The sequence below is a fragment of the Pipra filicauda genome, unplaced genomic scaffold (assembly GCF_003945595.2).
Source record: "Pipra filicauda isolate LSUMZ 115617 unplaced genomic scaffold, ASM394559v2 scaffold84_size4826128_pilon, whole genome shotgun sequence".
NCBI lineage: Eukaryota > Metazoa > Chordata > Aves > Passeriformes > Pipridae > Pipra > Pipra filicauda.
The window spans coordinates 2,043,355-2,055,779 of NW_024105031.1; the positions used below are offsets into that span (position 1 = coordinate 2,043,355).

General features: G+C 36.1%; 1 protein-coding gene across 7 annotated transcripts in view; it reads left to right on the plus strand.

Moving 5' to 3' along the window:
* The window catches only part of SATB1 (SATB homeobox 1), a 92,714-nt gene that overhangs the window by 20,302 nt on the left and 59,987 nt on the right, over positions 1 to 12,425 (plus strand). For all 7 annotated transcript variants that reach the window (XM_027717328.2, XM_039390618.1, XM_027717326.2 and 4 more), the window contains 4 exons: positions 1,738 to 1,973; positions 5,739 to 5,915; positions 6,680 to 6,806; positions 7,533 to 7,656. In XM_027717328.2, the coding sequence (XP_027573129.1) occupies positions 1,763 to 1,973; positions 5,739 to 5,915; positions 6,680 to 6,806; positions 7,533 to 7,656 (639 nt within the window). In that variant the 5' untranslated portion in view covers positions 1,738 to 1,762. The remainder of the gene's footprint in view (positions 1 to 1,737; positions 1,974 to 5,738; positions 5,916 to 6,679; positions 6,807 to 7,532; positions 7,657 to 12,425) is intronic.

Consider the following 12,425-nt stretch of genomic DNA (forward strand, 5'->3'; position numbering starts at 1 on the left):
AAAAGTGGCTAAAATAGGCATGTTTACTGTTAATGAGACACGCAACCTCAAACAGATGGGATAAAGATGAACGGTAAACCTTAGCTGTCACCTTACAGCATAAGAAAAAATAATGATTGTCTGAACTTAATCTATTTGGTGGCATTCTTGAGGTTGCTTGTAAACGTTTGAATTAATACATTACCTCTTTCTTCACCGTATCGGGAAAAGCAGCGTGATGTTCAAACAAGAAAAAAATGGTTTACAAAATTGTCAGTGGCACGTATACCAGTTGAAGTGTATATATAAAAAAAATCCAAGATATTTAGACTCTAATAGCTTTGCTCTGAAATGTGCGGAAAATGTATTGAATTACTAGGCAACTGAAAGAAAGTAACAATTACCAGATTCACACCAGTCTTTCTAAATATGACTTCCCCCGTATTTGTAATTGCAAATATAAATACTAGTTCATAAATTAATGTCTGGTCACCTGTCCTTAGTGATTATATTATATATATAATCTATATATAATATATGTCTGTGTAGTTACACCTTTCTCAGTCAGAGAAAGGCAGGGTAAAATACCTAACAATCACAAGAGTATTGATTAGTGAAATCATAACCAGAAAGATGTCTCTGCTCTCAGCAAGGGATTTTTTTTTTTTAATATAGTTGGTAAAACAGATTCTGATGAGTGACAAGAATCCTCAAAACTTCCTCTGTGTTCTAGGCTTGGGAGATTTTTAGTGATTTAACTGTAATTGTTATTCATGGACAGAGGTTTCAAAAGTTTGTAAAGAGGGAAGTACAGACACGCTAACATATACCTTTTCTCAATTCGCTATTTAAATTCTGGTTTTTTTTGGTTACCAATAACTGTGACAGCATCACCCAGGTTTTGAGTTTTTTTAATATTTAAGAACTTCAAAGGTACTGTAGAAATTGTAGAGTTATTTCACCAGCTTTATGTTTGGTGACATACTACTTCTCAGTCATTTTTCTTAATTCAGTGAACTAAACTATTTAACACTTGAAGCTCAACATCTGAAAAATTGCGTATTTTGAACTTAACAAGAGTTGATAAACTCTTTGTATAATATTGGTCTGGAAACTCAAAAGCAATCGTCTCCCGCCACTGCTTTCTGAACTTAAATGTTAAATTCTTTTCAAACTTCTGTTTTTTATGGGAGGAGGTGGAGTTGTAAATGGACAATATTCTACATCTCTAATAAATTTGTTGCTCCTTCAACTAAAGTTTTAACAAATTCTCTATTGTAGTTCATCTGTTTTTTAATCAAGTAGATCAAAAATATTTTGCTAGAATCTTTTTCCTTCTCTCTGTATAAAAATACCTGTGATTAAAAGCAAACCTTTCTCTGAGATTTGTAACAATAGCTGTGTTGGAGCACATACCTTGACAATCATGATCATTTATGAGAGTCTTAGTGTCTCTCAGATTCAGTAGAATATCTCTGAACAATTTTTTCTTTTGTTTTAAAGAGGTACTCTAGTTGGCTTTTAAAAAATAATTCCACCAGATTATGATACAATCTCTCTGTAAAATGGGATGTGAGGTCATTTTTGAAGAATAAGTTTGTTTCTTTTGAAAAAGGCATTTCTTTCTAGTTAAAATAGTTATCTGTTCTTTATGAGGCTATGATACATATATATCTCTCTCTGTACATGTGCAGGCTGTGTACGTATACATATGCGCACACGTGTACAACATATATATTTTTTTTTTAATCATGGCAGGTGATCTTTAGAGGCGGGACTGAGTATGGATCATTTGAACGAGGCAACTCAGGGGAAAGAACATTCAGAAATGTCTAACAATGTAAGCGATCCGAAGGGTCCACCAGCCAAAATTGCGCGCTTGGAACAGAATGGGAGCCCATTAGGAAGAGGAAGACTTGGAAGTACAGGAACTAAAATGCAAGGAGTGCCTTTAAAACACTCTGGACACCTGATGAAAACTAATATTAGAAAAGGTAACACTTTTGCTAATTCTGCATTAGAGAAATATGATTTATAATATTTGGGGGGAAAGCATACTTTTGCAGACTCTACTTCATTTATATTTCAGGATTAAATCTCCGTTCTAAAATACTGTATATTCCCAATTCTGATATAAATCACATTTGGGAAATGTAAGCTTCATGCTTGGGTGGAGCATCTTGCTATTCAGGGTGGAGTCTGATTTTTGTTAAGGTAAAGGCTAGCTCTGGTTAAAGCAAATTCTTACATTGAAATATAAGTAATATTAATTCTTTGGGTAAATGTTGGGTTAAGAAGCGCAAAAATGTGCAAGAGTAAATACCGAACCCCCAAAACAAATTCTCACCTTTTCTCTTAATGATGGTCCTAAGATTGGAAGGGCAGCAGTATTTCCATAACAGTTGCAAGTTGGTTTAAAGAAGAGAGTGTAAATCTTTAGGTATCACATTGGAAAAGTCATTTATGATGTCAATCTTTGCAGTTTATTTTCTTAAGTACAATTCATTATTGAACAATGAACAACTTGGGTGTCATATTTTTCAGTGGCTGGTTTGCTGTAATTAGACATTTACACAAGGAAAAGGCACATTTAGAACCATTGATGTTCGTATATGGATGGCTTTTGTTTGCATTGAAAATATTTTCAATGGACAATAATATAGAAATTTTACTTATCAAAATGTGTAAGTCTTTTTGACCGTGTCCTACAGGCTTGCTAATTTAAATCAAAATATGCTGCATGTAATTTGGCATATGTCTTAAAACATCCTCTACTTTTCCTAGCATAATTGGTTATGCTTATAATCCAGATTTTTCTTGTATTTGCTAAGCAAAGTGCAAAATGGAACCAGGACTATTAAACGCACAAAGTTAGAAGGCAGAGGAATTTCATTGTGTCTGATGCATAACATTTATCGTACAATCATTTATTTTTTCCTCGGTTTGGTGAAAACAAAGAATATATTGATCCTGAAATGAACAGACACAGCAGTCCGTATTGTTAGATCTTTATCTATTAAAAATGGAAAAACAGCACTTCAGCAAATTCTTTGGCCTCTGCTCATGATTACCCTATTTATTGATTGTTTGCCAAGAATGTATGCATCTTAAGAAAGCCAGGGTAAGAGCATTAAAAATATAATTTATTACGGCTTTTCAAGCAGAGTGCATTAACATTGTACAGTGAAGCAGTGGGGCTTTATAAAAAGGACTTTCTGACGCCTGCAAACATATAAGTTCCATAAATTCCTAAATAGGAGATTTCAGCTGTCTCTGGTATTATGTGATATTTGCACAGCAAACTTTAATGCCAGGACAGTTTTAGACAAGGATTCTACAGACTTCACTGCTCCTTATGGCAGACGTGCTGTTTACACAGACTCGTAAACCTTCAGCAAAAGCTCTAACACTGCCTTCAGGTTTAAATCATGCTGTATTTTTAGCAGGGAGAACTGACCAATGCTCTCCCCTTTAATACTAGAAGGTTATGAAGTTGCTGCACTTGGAGGTCTTGCCAAGTACTAGCAGGAGTGATCAGCCAGCTGAGATTGTGCTCTCCTGTATAACATTTTTCACATTAACAGAAGGACACTAGTGACAGTTTGCTAAAAGATTTAGTGTCTTGATTTGTAGTCAGATGATACCTGTGTTGCACTGCTGGGATCGACCTCTGATAATCTATGCTGTGCTTCAAAATTTGGCCAAGAGGTTCTCCTGTGTTGTTTAAAGTACCTTGTTTTCCAGAATACTGCAACTCAGGAAACCGTGTACCTGGCAAAAAGGGTACTGATAGCAGCGAAGTACCTGTGTGTTGTGTCTGATCATAGCTTAATTTGTAGGAACTGATAAGGGGAAAAACAAATATACTTTAGCTGGGTTTGAGTGTATCTGCATTGTTTGTTAAAATGAAGCTTTGCTTACAGTTTATCTTCAGGAATTACTGGTAAAACTATTTATGAATTTTGAGCCCTTACTCTGAGTCAGATGGCAATAGGTGAAACATCAGTTGTGAGAGCCTGGAAGCGAGGAAAAAAAAAAAAAAACAAACACCTTTTTGCAGATGAACCATGTGTGTCCACAGCTTAATTAAAACCAACGAAGAAAACACCAGTTTGCATGTACTGCTTTTGCTTTGGTCTTCTTTCCCTCCCTGACCGGTCTCCCTCACATTTAAAAAAAACAACCAAACAAAAAAAGTCAAGACAGAAATGCGTCTTCCTGCACTACATAAATATTGGCATGCTTTTACTCTTGTCTTTCATGCTGAGCCTATTGGGCAAACTGAGTGAGTTTGTGAGCTTTTCCAAGCAAGCCTGAAGGGGTTTGTTTGCCAGAGATTGGCTCTCTGGTGAACAGATGTAGTTTAAATATACGTGCTTAAAGAGGTATCTTTTTTTATCGTGATTTCTTGCTAAATGTTAGAGCACAAATCAACAGACGTGGTCTTAAAGTGTATCTGTTGTCAAGAGTAAATCTTGCTTTTAGACTACAGCATGTCAGGTGCATCCTAGCAGGTTAGGAGGTTTCCGTAAGTCTAGAGGGCAGTGGTTATAGAGGCATTAACATTGTAGGACTAATTGGAGTTCCTGGGTGCCCTGTTAAAATAACCCTTGTCATCATTTATGCTAAAGATGATACCCCTCTGGCAGGCTGCCATAAGACAGTTCTGTACATCTGCTTTTAACCCTTTTGCTTTCTGTCATTAAGAGATCCTAACCTGTGCCGCTGGAGACAGTGGAACAGGATTGGGATCTAAAACCACAGGTCCAAGGTCATCATGTCATCCGTGTCCATCTGGGAGGCCGGGAGGGATTTGCATGAAGTCAAGGAATCTGATTGCTGGGAGAGACTTTGTCCCTAAAACAGCTTGGGTCATTTGTTATTTCTCTGTCTATTGTCAAAAGGGAGGAAAAAAAACAAAAAAGAAAAACAAAAAAGGCTAAAGGAAAGAGAAGAGGTTATTTGCTTAATATTCTGTGTAGCGTATGGAAGGGTTTGTCATATGATGCTACAAAACTGGAAATTAGTAATTAACTTTCAGGCATGCCAAAATAGCATTGTGGGATGTACAGTGCAGAAGACAACAACAGTAGCAACAAAAAAAGCCCAAACTGCAGGTACACTTCTTAAAGCGGCATTGAAATCATGATTTGTTTCTTAAAGATGCGAGTGAAAGTAGTGCTCAAGTGCACTCAGTGAATGAAGCACGAATTAGTGTTAACTTTTGCCTTGTTTCCTTGTGTACTCTTTTCAGAGCGAATGTATAACACACAAGGTGATTTGTTGTTGATGTTGAAAGCAATTAAATGTTTTTGGCAGGACTAAGAAAGTTTTAATGTTAACGAACAAAATTATGTAGCTGGTACTAAAATGGCTTACAGTGAAGACATCTGCAGTATGTATTTAGGTTCTCATGCTGCCTGCTACTCACAGCAAATCGGGCAGGACAGAGAGAATCAACTTCTCTTCAGTCAACCTTGTTATTTCTATAGAAGGTAATTCTTTAAATCTGTATCTGATCAAGCGAGATAAATTTGCATTTCTACTTTTCAGAGAGATGTATCTTTTGTAGAACTTTATCTTTTTTGGAGAGGGTGAGGGGAAAGGACTTGAGGAATATGTTTGTCAAATATTTGTGATGATTCTTGATTCCTCTCCTCTGCCTGTTCGTACAGGTTTTATTTACATAACGCTGTATAGACCCACCTACTCTACTATAACTCAAGTTTAATATGTTAAATTTAATTTTTTTTTAATAGGAAGTATGCTTCCAGTTTTCTGTGTAGTGGAACATTATGAAAATGCCATTGAGTATGATTCTAAGGAGGAGCATGCAGAATTTGTGTTGGTGAGGAAGGATATGCTTTTCAACCAACTGATTGAAATGGCATTGCTATCTCTTGGATATTCTCACAGCTCTGCTGCCCAAGCTAAAGGTAAATAAGATTATGAAATTGTACGATGACTTATGTTTGTTTGTGGGGTCTTGGGGGAGGGGCAGGATTTCTTTCAGGAATGCAGGTTTCACTTCTTAAACTTCCTGTAAATTCAGTCTATTTTTTTTTCCTTAATGTGTTTTTAGTTAGTGCGTGTTTTGTTCGTGGGGAATGTGGAGGTAAATTCTTTTCTTTTTTTTTTTTTAAGAAGAGAAAAGACTTCAACTGAATCATTAGTATGCTTATTGACCTTAATAATCTGCTCCACTGAGGATCCACAAGGAAGTGTAAAGCATATTTGAGCAGATGGACTGTTGAGAGTCAACTTGCATTTATGACTGAATATCCAGTTCTGTTTCTTTTATTTTGTTCCTCATGGTTTTATAGACTGCAAAGTAATTTTTTTTTGTGCTCAGTTCTTGCATTGCAAAATCCTTTCTAATTTATTAAGATGAATGCTAACTATTATATCATGTCCTATTGAATTCATGGGAACTTAGGAAAATATACTTCTATACATACTAAGAAATGCATTTGTATAATTTCATAATATAGATAAAGCATATCCTTGGTGGTGCGTGGGTGGGGGTTTTTGAGGGGGGTGTGTGTTCTTGTGTTTTGCCAGATTTAAGAGGCTAGAAACAAAGGTGGTGATCCTGTTAAAATCAGATCATTTTTTTGCCCCTATGAATTAACAGGTAAATTACTTTCTTTCAATTTTTCTTGCCCACTGTCCTTCCCCTCACAAAACAACAATCCTGCAGGGCTTATCCAGGTTGGGAAGTGGAATCCAGTTCCACTCTCCTATGTGACAGATGCCCCTGATGCTACAGTAGCAGACATGCTGCAAGACGTGTATCATGTGGTCACACTGAAAATCCAGTTACACAGGTGAGTTGCACTCCAATTCTGGGACATGAACTGTTACTTGTCTGCTCTTAACTGTTAATATTGCTTGTATTTAATTCCCATTGTGCTTTGTGCTCAAAGTACAAAGGCTTGCTAAATTCTTTTCTAGTTACTCTAATTCTTCTTTAACTTACAGTATACTATTCCAGAAAACTTTTATAGCTCTGATACATAGATTTTCTTTGGATATCTCATTAAAACTATATTGCATTTTAGTCAATTAAATGATGCATTACAAGAAGGCATTTTACATAAAGTTTACTTAAGAGAAAAATATTTTTGCATATCATGAACAGTACCATCTGTGTGCATTTTGTAAAAGAATGACTTGCTCACACTTATTGTTGCTGTTTAGGTTCTTAAATTTCACAGCAACAAAAAAGAAAAAACGGTTAATATATTAATGCTTTTCATGATCAGTCGTGAGAAAGCATTACACCTTAAATTGTTTTACCAAGCGCATCAGAGCAGGAAGGTAGAAGTAACATGAAAAAATAGTCGCCACATGCAGCTGATGTATAATTCATGCATCAATACAGCAGATGTGTTGTATAAAGTAATTAACTAATCGGAACAATCAGGAGACCGAGAGCAATCTCCAGATGCATCTGCTTGATGCGCAAAATGAAATCTGTCTGTCTTAAAGGAATGTTCTGCAGCAGGATGCAATCTTGTAATAATCCCTTTTCTAATCTGTGTTTCAAATAGTTGCCCTAAACTAGAAGACTTGCCTCCTGAACAATGGTCTCACACAACAGTAAGAAATGCTCTGAAGGACTTACTGAAGGATATGAACCAGAGTTCATTGGCCAAGGAATGTCCCCTTTCACAGGTACTTAGCATAACATATAATAAATAATAAAGCACTATAGGCAATGCTGATGTGAGATCTGAGATTTCTACAGACTGTAGCAAGTAGTAGCCATGGAGTGGATCTGCCAAAAATGCAAATGCATTTGACCACTTCATGATCTTTATAAATATGCCTGCTTCATTTTGAACATAGTCTTACAATGTTTCCCAGGGGGAGTCGTGAAAGGTTGTTTACACCACACTAAAATCGTCTCACAGCAAACTGGATTTTAACTGGTTTTTGTCTTCAGTCTTTGAACTGCTTTGATGCAACTACTTTTTTCAAGCATATGTGTTCAAAATGTTAAAAGGCTCTTTACTTACTGCTGTCAAAAGTACTATTGAATCTGAATGCTTGTTAGATAACCTACAGTAGTTTTAAATGCTAATTCATAAAATGAGACAATCTTTGGCATGCTATATGAGAAGGGAATAAAGAATAAAGCTCTTTGGGTGATGTGCTGTTGTTGCAAACAACCAAAGGAAAATCAGTCATTTATTAGTTCTAATCAAAATATACCTAAACAAAAATGAAACCTCAATTTATGCATTGCTAAATATTGAACCGATGCTTTCCTCAAGCCTTAGTTGTATTGTTCTATTTTTGCCATTCTTTTTGTTCTTCTCTTGTCAAATTACTGCAAAGGCGCAACTTATTTTTCTATGCACAATGGTGCCCAATGATGCTGTGGTGGGAACATGGTATTATTTTTTACCTTTTAAATTTTAAAATGTATTTTGTTGTGCTGCAGTGGAGACTAATTCAGTATACAAATAAATGATGCTAGTTGTGGCAGGGAGGGAAAAAGGGAAATTATGGAAGCCAAGGTATTTTTATGGGGATTTTATTTCTCTTGTTCAGAATTCTGGAGTCCGTCTCTGAAAAAGTTCAGTTAATCTATAGAAGACTAGTCTCTTTCTCTGTCTGTTTTTCCTGCGGATATATTAGCAGGCTTGTTTCCCATCACTTTTTTTCCCCTACGGTTAGATTGTTTTCAGTGATGTGGCTCCAATATAGAAAGTTCTGAAGTGGAAATAATCAAAATTATCTTCACTGGTTGCAAACCGTTCCAGTAATATGTCTGCAAAGTTATCTTGTATGTACCTACTACAAAAGCATGTGAGCTTTTGCACTGATGGCTTGTGGAAGCTACAGATAACTTGGGATTTTTCTCCATTTTATTCTAATAGTGGTACTTTTTACTTGGTAAGGATAGAAAGCAAATAAATTCTATTGAGATGGAATATCTTGTTTCTATGTGGACATCATGTTTCACATAGAAGTTTCTGTATATGGGTATATATAAAGCAGAAAAAGTTTTTAAAAAGAAAAATTTTGTTATAGACAGTATCATGGGTACTGAAGACAATTCAGTAATTACACTCTTCTAAAAAATTGCTTTTAAACTATACTGAGTTTTTATATAATAACTTTATTGGACAAAAAAATCTTGCCTAATAACAGCTCTTCAAGTTAATGCTTGAGATGACTAAAACTCCAGATTACAGAACTCTGATTTGGGACTGTTTACTGATTTGTGCTTCTTTATTTGTAAAAGAATATACTTAAAGCCGTGAGCTTCTTTCTGTTATTAAAAAACGTGCTTGTTACTATTGTCCTCTCTATCTTCACCAGCGCTGAGATAGTTGGATTGAAAGAATTTAAATAGCTTCTGCTTTTCTTTTTTCTTTAAGGACCAAATCATGTTATGCTTAAAATACATTTATTTATTCCTAACTTTTGGAAAAACAAGTTGTTACAGTAGTTGGTCGAGAGCCCAGCAGTCAATTTAAACCTTCCTATTTCCCTTTGGGAACTTGAGGGAAGACGCGTTGGTCTGGCAGTGTCCTTTTCACATGACTAAATTGATCTGTATTTGCCTAACTAATAACTCATTGTATATCACTTCTATGGAAGTGATTCTGATTTAAGACTGTCAGTGTTTTATTAAAGGTATTAAAGTCTGTGAATTGCCCTGCAGCGGTGTGCTGCTGCAGCAGAGGTGAGAAGTAAGAGCAAGACAGAGGTCAGGAGGCAGTGTTTCCTTAGGAGTTCCATCAAAGTGGGAGATTCTTCTGAGAGCAGAGAAGGGGTCTCTCCTATTTTGTACTTCGCAGGTATAGGTAATGCCATATGAAGTGTTTCATCACAAATGCAAACTAATGCAGTGACACCGTACCATAACTTATTAACACTGTTATGGATATAATTTATTAACCACAGAAAAATGACTCCAAGTGGAAACGGGAGTAGTTATTGTTTTCTGTCACTGTCATCAGCAATACCCTGTTTTGTGTAGGTATGGAAGGATTTGTTTTAAAGTATTTAAGCAGCTGTGCTCCATGCATGGCATCTCCAAAGCCCTGTTCTCACTTAAAATTTACTGGATTTTCTTAAACGATCTTGAGTTTTTTATATTAAAAAATTGCTCATATTTGTTCAGAATACTGGCATTCTATGTACTGCAAAAAAAAACCCCAAAACCCCAAGCAAACTATTTTATAGTGCAGATATATTTAATAGCTTGAAAATACATGAGCAAACAAACTTTGAAAACCAGTTTGTTTCAATTATAGTCATGAGAAGTTAACAGTATTATTTGCTTGAGTGTGGCTTTTTTTCTTTTATTTTTTTTTGCCATTTGCTTTCTTGTCCAACTAAAACCTTGTGGCATAAACGTAAGAACTCCTCATGCGTTCCTTGGTAAAATACTATTGTGAATCTTGCTCTCATTAGAAGAGTTGTACACATGGTGATTTTTGAAGCTACTGTAAATGTCCAGCACTGTGACTGCTGTGGCCACACCTGAAGGTCAGGTTTATCGCTCAGTATATGAGCCCGCATCATGGGGAATCCCTGTAGACATGACTTGGAGTGCTCAGGATAGACCAGAGCAAATACATGGCTCTGAATTGCTGGGGAATTGCCAACAGGCATCCAGAGGTTTGGTCTCAAATTTTTGGTATCAAGCAGTCAAGGTAAAAGGACACTGCAAATTTTGCATGGAAAAACCAAACCTGTTCTGAATTACGGGCTGCAATGGATATTTTCAACCTTTACATCAAGTTTACAGATTTTATTGCTAGAGACTAGCAGCATGTGCAGATGCTGAGTGAAAGATGTTTTGCGTTTCATGCGCACAGCTCGCTTCATTTCTGCTTTCTCTCCAGATTTCTTTTGATGGGGAAGGTAACTCGGAATTTAATCTAGGACTCAATTTTGGGCTGTCTTGTGCATTCCATTAACTTGGTCTATCTTGTGAGTGGCCTAGATCTCATTTCCCTCCTGTTTTGGCTCTTCAGTCTCCAAAGGGTTGCAAAGAAATTTTTCTACCATCAATTCTTATTTCCAAACCCTTGCACAGAAGCTCTACTCTACCTCAGTCTTCTGGGAGCTGTTCTAAAGTGATCAGGCAAGCAGACAGCTCTGTTGCATTTACTTATTTAATGTTAGTCTTTCAGTGTCTCTCCTCAGCCTTAGTCTTAGCATTTTCATACTTCACTTTCACAGTTTTGCTCTATTTTGATTTTTAGTGCAGAAGTCTTTTATTACTTCCACGGTTAATAACTGAAATACTACTGGCTGTATGTATGCTGATATTAATAAGGGGTTTTTTTTCCTCTTTTGTCCCTGTTGAATTATTGTCTTTCACTCTGTCTGTGTATTTATATATGTATATAGTTAGATCAGGTTTTATGAGGAAGCAGAGAGCAACATGGGCTATTGATCCAAGAAAAGAATGGGAAATTCTTTTGATAATTCTGGAATGAATTCACTGTGTGATTTTGAAGGTTTAGGTGTACCCCTTATCTTCAGTTCCTAGAACCATTTCTAGGAAAAGAAGATAACAAGTCACTCTGTGAAGAGATCATAATGATTAATTAGTATCAGGGCACTGCTTCGAAAATATGGTAGTGGTCAAATGACATTAATTTTTCCTCTGGTATTATTTCACCTGATTTTTTTTTTCTACAAAAACATTTCCTAAATGATTGTTGTTAGTATTTGCAAACAGGCGCTTTATCAAACCACTGCAAAGGCACTTCTGAAGCAATGTATTCTTTCTCTTATCCCATAGTATCCTGAAATGTGAAGGTATTTGGTGTTTTTTGTTTGCATTTTTTTTGCCTGTTTTGCTTGTCCTTTGAAACTGCTTGTTTCTAGTCTGACTCTCAGGACAACCATGAGTCAGTGCATTATAGATGAGAAATTCTAGGTCTGATATGTAGTAGAATCTCAAATCTCAATGGCTTTTTTCCCCCCAATATTTTGTACGAGACATGCAATATTTCCATTAAATATATCCAGAGGCTGTGATACTCAGGGACGTAGTAATTTACAGACATTGCATTACTATTTTAAAATTTTTTTGAAGATATTTGTGTGTTCCCCCCTTTCCCCACTGTATAATGTCATTTACATAATTTTGCTCTTGGTGATGAGGGAATAGTGTTTTTTTAGTCAGAGGGATATACGCTTGCATTCCATGAAACGTATGCATACACAGAACAAGTGCTGGTACGATACCCAAGTCTGAATAGTTTTGCACTTGTGATAAGTATAACTGTCCTGACTGCATTTTTAACAAGCTTCCATGCTGTAGTGAATGATTCTCTGCATCTGACATGGGCATGTTATAGATCTTATACTTTCCTTTTTGTTCAGATATCCTGCCCTGAATTTGCATGCTATTTTACGCAGACATCAGGCAGACTTTATATGATCTGGCAGAGACAACAGGCAGAAAG